Here is a 7,092-nt window from a genome sequence, read left to right on the forward strand (position 1 = left end):
TGATTATATTCTCCTTGTACATCTATCCAGCTTCCCCTCTCCTTCATGCTGCATTGTTTGCAACAGGTGCTTTCTCATATTCTTCCAGGTGAAATGAGGTGATGTTTGTTTTATTTTGTCAGGAGGAAACAGTGCAGTTATTGGGAGAACGGGTGGATCAAGACACACTTGATAGCTCCACACTAGCAACGACGCTTATTGCTAACCTCTCCTCACTCAATGATCTCATTGAAGGTAACAGGAGACCTTGTGAACTCAGTATTTTTTGTGTTTGTTGTGCTGGGGAACAGACAAGGAGGTCTGCACTACCTGGAAAAGCTTTCTTAAGTAGTACTTGAAGCAGATTCCCCTCAGAGAGTTGCCAACTGTCCCACATTATTCTGGCCCAAATGAAGTCATCCTGATTGCAGTACAAGTTAGATTATCAAAGCTGAACTGTGGTGCACTATATAATGTGCTGTAAATGTTCTGTTTAACCACTACATATCTTACACCAGTCAAGCACTAAAGTACCTTATCATACAAACTACTTTCTCTTATGCATGCACACTGACTGATGTAAATGCATACTCAACACAAATTGAAAGGGAATAATCTGTCATTGCATGCTTCCATCACAATGCACAAGAAAGCAATGCTGAATGTGCAAAGAATGTGACAAATCACTTTGGTAGCCTTATATCTTGACAACACAGATTGGCTGATTGGCATCACAACTACACCACAATCCCAGGCCCTGACTGTTCAGAGCTGTGTGACGTAATAGGTAGCAGGCAAGAATGTGGAAACATTTTAGATTTAGATCAACTTTATTAATCCCCGAAGGGAAATTGAATTGTCATGGCAGCTCAGTACATTCAAAGAACACCCAGAAATACAACACAGTACTGTGAATACAATGCAATTAAAAAAGCTTATATTTTATTCTGTGTTTAGCTGTGTTCTGAGTCTTGGCATAATACATTCATGAGTGTGTGTGTGTGTGTATTTCAGATATGATCAGGGACTGGGAATTATACGGTGTCTATCAGGAGTTAGATCCTCAGGTAAAGCTGCAGAAAATAGCAGAAGCCGAGCGGATCTTGGGCTTTATGAGAAATCTGGACCTCTCTTCCAAAGAGCCACTTGCTACTGATCAGTCCTCCGAGGCCCATGAATGTGAGGTTTTTGTGTTTATTAACTGAATTCTGCTTGTGTGTATGTGCTCTCATTCAACTTCTGCCTTTATGTGTCTGATTGTAGTGCTCCGACGTGTGCGCCATTTGGAGAAAACTCTGATGACTACACAGGGGCGTCTGTCACCTATGCAGGAAGTGGTGGGTCGATTCACCTCCAGACTCTTTCAAGCTCAGGATCTCCTCAGCAAAGCTGAAGACACACTGCAACAGGCACTCAACAAATACAAGACCAACCAGCTCAAACTTCAGAGGAGAGAGGTATCTTCTTTTCAAATTCAATTTCAACTGTGGTTGCCATATCCAGTAGTTTTTGATTTGAGTTAAGTCATTTTGAGTAATTAATAATTAGTATCTCACCTGATATTTATTTAAAATACTTCAGTCAGATTCAAACACTTTTTCATGTTGTTTTAATGTTTATATTGTGATTAGATGTCACAGAAACGTTTCCTTCTTTTCTCAGGCACAGCAGCAGCGTCTGAAAGACACCTATGACAGTGTCAATCAAACTACTGTTACTGCTGGGGTAATCGTCTCTGAGGCAAACCAGACTGTCCTTGAGGTGGAAGATATGATCACGGTAAATCTTCTTTTAATCAACTTTCTGCACAGCATACACTGTAAACTACTGTATGCAAATTAAAACTATTATAAGAGTTTATATAATACATTTTAACAGCTTTTATATTTTCCATTAAATAATAAAAATACTGTTCACCAAAGATATTTAGAAGATAGATATTAGAAGATAGAAAGATATTACTTTTTCTCTCTCTCTCTTTTTTTTTTCAAGTGCACCAATTATTGATAAGCACGTATTAGTGGGAAAAAAATTATCATAAACTTAAACTATTTCAAAATACAGAGTTCTGGCATGAAACTCTAGATGGCGCAGTCCGATAGGTCTAACTCAATCTGACCTAATGACATCATTATCACATGGCACAGCTGATTGGTTCTCTCCTGTATCGGTAGCCAATGAGCTCGCTGCTCAACATTCAAATATATGACTAGTGCTTGCCGTAGCAGTTGCAGCTTGCTTCAGAAACCCTCCACCTTCCCCAGCTCCACCTGTATAGATCTGCTACGAGGTGATTAGCAAGTCTCGGTACTTGCTCTGCAGCAGCAGCAGCGTAGCAGATCTATTCCGCCAAGACCAAATACATTAACATTGTCATGTACATTACCATGCCAATCCCTCCGAGAGTTGTCATGACAGAAATAATATTATGTTTTAATATTACGTTTTTTTAATGTTTTGTGTTGTAAGCTCTAGACACAATAACATTTATACAATGAAATGGCATAGCAAAATTGAAATATATAAGCTGAAGAACATAAACGTACATTGCCAATAACCCCTTTAAACCTTAAAGAATGTATTTATTGTTACTGGTGTCTTATTCAATCTGTATGTATAGAATGTGAGAGAACAGCATGCAGAAATCGATGGGGCTCGTGTGTTACTGGAGAGAAAGACAGAGAAGTTGTCTCAGTCGGACAGAGATCTAGTTCTGAGAGCCGAGGATCATGCTAATGATCTGCAGAGACACGCTGAAGAACTTCAGTAGTGAGTTTCAAACCAGAAATGACTAATGATATTTCTCTATCTGTATGATATACTTTCATCCATGGGTATCACAAAATGGCTGTTGCATCATTCCAGCACTCAGATGACAATCGCTATGGCCTTATTTCTTTTATTTAGTAATCTGAAAGGAAGTGATGCAAATGGACATGTACAGAAAGCCCTGAACGCCTTGACTGTGTATGACAATATTGTCAAAAACATAGATGATGCTAACATCACTGCCCTGACCTCTCTCAACATCTCTAGCAGTACTCATGACGTAAGCATACTTTGATATTATGATTTTGCACGAACCTCTAATGTTCTTCAAAGAAGAGAATGGAACTATTGTATATCTACGAAAATGGTGAAAAGGATCAATTTCTTTCAACAACATAAATGTCTTATTGATTCCAAACTTTTGAATGGCAATGTATCTCTGTGCAAGGTGGTTAATGTTGTTACTTCAAATGTATTCTGATATTTCTCTCAGGCTACTGATGTATTAAACTCTCAACTGAACCTCACGCGCTCTCAGAGTAACGATATCTTCACAGAGGCCTCATCCTTGTACTTTAAGCAGAAAGGTAAAGCAGAGAAAGTGCTTCTTTTCCTACATGGATAAAACTTGCTCCACATTTCCATAGAATTGATAATAGAACATTTACATTTATTCATTTAGTACTTGCATTTATCCGAAACATCTTACAAATAAGGAACATAACAAACAATTCGTCATAAGAGCCAATAATATTTATAGCACACATTGCCAAGTTTAAAATATAAACAGTAGTTGTGGATTAGAAGTTATTTCAGAAGTTATTTTAATGCAGATTGTGTGTTGTATTTTGTTTTGCAGATGTTGAATCCACAGTCCTTGACAATAAGAAATACATTGAAGAGACCAATGAAATGATGGAAAGCTCCTCTAAAAAAATAGCTATGATCATTAGTGACATCAATGCAATTCATAAAGGCAAGAATAAATGGTTCCATGCCTGCTTATGTTGTACTACCATCTCTGCCTGTCTTGACAACTTTGGTTCTGAATTTGGCAATTCTGTTTTTATATGTTTACACTTGATATTTCTGCTATTCTTTTATAAAGTCTTAGTATTTTAGTATTTCACCAACAAAAAATGTTTTTGAGTCAGTTATTTCTATCTTTTGCTGTAGTGTGTCAGTAGGAAATATCAGTTTACATTTCCAAACATTCATTTCGCATTTAATTGTAATAATCCAATGAGATTTTTGTCAGACAACAGCCAGTGCTCCACACAGAGATCTGATCTTATCAGTCTGTCTGGAATGACATGAAGAAACAGAACAAACTGAGACAGACTCAATCCAGAAGAACTGTGGAGAACAACGTCTCCAAGATGCTTCAAGAAACCTACCTGCAAAGCTCCCTGAAAAACTACGCACAAGTGCACCGAGGGCAAAAGCTGCTTTAAACACAAAGGACGGTCACACCAAATGTTGATTTAATTTAGTTAACAGAAGTTAATTGATAAAGAAAGTCTATTTATGACATTATTTTTTGACAGCATCCTCATTTTACAGCATTTTTACACAAGTGCCTAAAACTTTTAACGGTACTGTAGCTTTGCAGGTAGGTTTCTTGAAGCGTCTTGGAGACATTGTTCTCCACAGTTCTTCTGGACCTAGTCTGTCTCAGTTTGTTCTGTTTCTTCCCGTCATTCTAGAAGACTGGAAATACTATTTTAACAAAATTGTTTCTTTTAATTTTTTTTTCTGTGGTGAGTGTTATTTGCCTTTTAGTCTGAACAAAACAGGTTTAAAAAGTTCATGATTAGTTCCAGTCAAGACCTAGTACAGAGACTGCTCGTGTCAGAGTTCCCAATGACTTACTTGCCAGCAGACCATTTGTGTTTCTGTGCTAGTATTGCATGTGCATTTTCAGATGTTTGCATTACAATACATATTTGTGAATAAGTTTGTCTTTGTGTGTGTGTTGTTGTCTCAGATCGAACTCCGAAACGTCTGCAGTTCACTCAGGAAGTGGCTGAGGGCACTCTGAACCGCTCTGCTGAAGTGTTGCAGATGGTGACACCCATCTTAAAGAAAGTGGAGGTGTGGGATAGCAACATGAAAAATGAGGCCTACTCCGCTGCAGCTTTTGAGCGCACTGTTCTGTCTGCCGGTGAAGCAGGTATGGTAGCCCTGCTCACCTCCATTCAACTGAGTAGGAGTACCATTTAAATATCATTTAGGTAGCAACAGTAGCTTTTGAATGTTCTGTATGTAGGAACTGTAGACAGATTTACAGTGTTTGGACTACTACTCATTTTTACTATACTTAACACCCAGTAATGGCTAGTCTTTATAGCCAGCAACAATTAGTTGTCTTTTAATTCAGAGTTCAGAGAGTGAATGTTGCATAGCCCCATAACTCAAAAAAACATATTTTCTCATAATAGCAAAACGGAATACCAAAAAAACCCAAAAAACATTTTTTTACCATTTTACCCAAATTCAGGTATGTATATTTATGCTTATTCCAGTATAACGTTCTCATTCTTATGTTCTAATTCATTCCAATTCATATGGTATACTGAAGCATTTTGTGTGAGGAGTGCTATTTATATAGCGCATAGATTTTCTTCCTATATCCATCGAATTTTAATGGACAAAGGCAGCAATCTGGAACAGATATTTTGTGCATGCTGGCCTTTTTCCTTGTTGAATTCGTGCAGGATTATGAAGAGTGTTGCAAATGTTTTCTTACTCAGTTTGCATGTTTATTTGTATGTGTTTAGTTGAAGACCTGTCAGAGATTGTGCCAGAGCTACTCAGTAAGCTGCGTGTGGTTGAAGAGAAAAAACCTGTGAATAATGTCTCCACAAACATCATGAAAATCAGAGAACTCATCGCACAGGCCCGCAGTGTCGCAAAGAAGGTACATCAGGCATTACAAATGAACATCATGTTGACTGATCCACATGTAAAAACACAACACATTTAGTCAGTCACATTCAGAATCTCTTGTGAATAGTGTTGTGTCTTTGTCTTGTCTTGGAAAGGCTTAAAACATTGTATTGAATACATTTTTAAATGTTTTAGAGAGTAAAAAGTGTGAGCGGTCACTGTTGCATGCTACATATTTAGCAAGTCTGTAAAACCTGAGACCAAGAGGTATAATCATTGGCACGTAAGTGAAAAGAGTGAGAGAAATATTTATTTTGTAAAAAGTACTTTTTAAAGTATGCTAAAGTGTACTTCTTTTAGTGTAAACTGCACACTATCGAGAACTTGACTTGAGCATGAGAACTTGACGATAACAGACTTGACGGACTTGACTTGAACATGAACATGAATAGGCTTGACAAAACTCACCAGCAGTGGGTTACACAAGAAACTATGGAAATGTAAGGGCTACTGTATATTTACAGGACTATGGGGATCACATGACAAAAAAAATTGCACTAATATTGTTGAGTTTTATAGTTCCCTATGACTAAAGAAATTCCTTTTGAGTTGGAGCAATTCAAGCTTGAAGAACCTCAATTTTGGCATTTTTGCCAGTTCAATATTATACTACAACAAGAGTGCATACTGTGTGAATGCCTGTAAGTGTAAAAATGAAACTTTTCTCTATAATTGCAGGTGCAAGTGTCCATGAAATTTAATGGCCAGTCTTCTGTAGAAGTTCATCCCCACTCCAACCTAGATGAGCTAAAGACAGTCACGTCCATCAGTTTCTACGTTAGAGTGGACCCAGACAAAGACCCCATAGAAGATCGCTTCCTACTCTACTTGGGAGACAAGCAAGTAAGCACTAGCGAGAGAGAAATGGGCCCAAAAGGGGGAAGTGGATATATCATTCATTCAAATGCTGGTTTAGGAATGATTATTGTGTGTTGCAGGAGACATAAGACAGTTGATCATATGTGACCCTGGACCACAAAACCAGTCATAAGGGTCAATTTTTCGAAATTGAGATTTTTACATCATCTGAAAGCAGAATAAATAAGCTTTGTTAGGATAGGACAATATTTGGCCGAGATACAACTATTTGAAAATCTGTAATCTGAGGGTGCAAAAAAATCTAAATATTGAGAAAATCGCCTTTAAAGTTGTCCAAATGAAGTCCTTAGCAATGCATATTACTAATCAAAAATTAAGTTTTATTATATTTACAATAGGACATTTACAAAATATCTTCATGGAACATGATCTTTACTTAATATGCTAATGATTTTTGGCATAAAAGAAAAATCTATAATTTTCACCCATACAGTGTATTTTTGACTATTGCTACAAATATACCCCAGCAATTTAAGACTGGTTTTGTGGTCCAGGGTCACATATTTTCATTGGCAG

At 37.4% G+C, this 7,092-nt stretch overlaps 1 protein-coding gene across 1 annotated transcript in view; it reads left to right on the forward strand.

The window, feature by feature from the left end:
- Positions 1-7,092, forward strand: part of lama4 (laminin, alpha 4) — a 57,176-nt gene that overhangs the window by 23,791 nt on the left and 26,293 nt on the right. The window contains exons 12-21 of the mRNA XM_016521866.1: positions 994-1,158; positions 1,243-1,436; positions 1,642-1,758; positions 2,600-2,748; positions 2,887-3,028; positions 3,242-3,335; positions 3,608-3,724; positions 4,736-4,921; positions 5,529-5,668; positions 6,376-6,540. Of these exons, the coding sequence (XP_016377352.1) occupies positions 994-1,158; positions 1,243-1,436; positions 1,642-1,758; positions 2,600-2,748; positions 2,887-3,028; positions 3,242-3,335; positions 3,608-3,724; positions 4,736-4,921; positions 5,529-5,668; positions 6,376-6,540 (1,469 nt within the window). The remainder of the gene's footprint in view (positions 1-993; positions 1,159-1,242; positions 1,437-1,641; positions 1,759-2,599; positions 2,749-2,886; positions 3,029-3,241; positions 3,336-3,607; positions 3,725-4,735; positions 4,922-5,528; positions 5,669-6,375; positions 6,541-7,092) is intronic.

Source organism: Sinocyclocheilus rhinocerous, unplaced genomic scaffold (assembly GCF_001515625.1).
Source record: "Sinocyclocheilus rhinocerous isolate Xijiao unplaced genomic scaffold, SAMN03320098_v1.1 scaffold270, whole genome shotgun sequence".
Lineage (NCBI taxonomy): Eukaryota > Metazoa > Chordata > Actinopteri > Cypriniformes > Cyprinidae > Sinocyclocheilus > Sinocyclocheilus rhinocerous.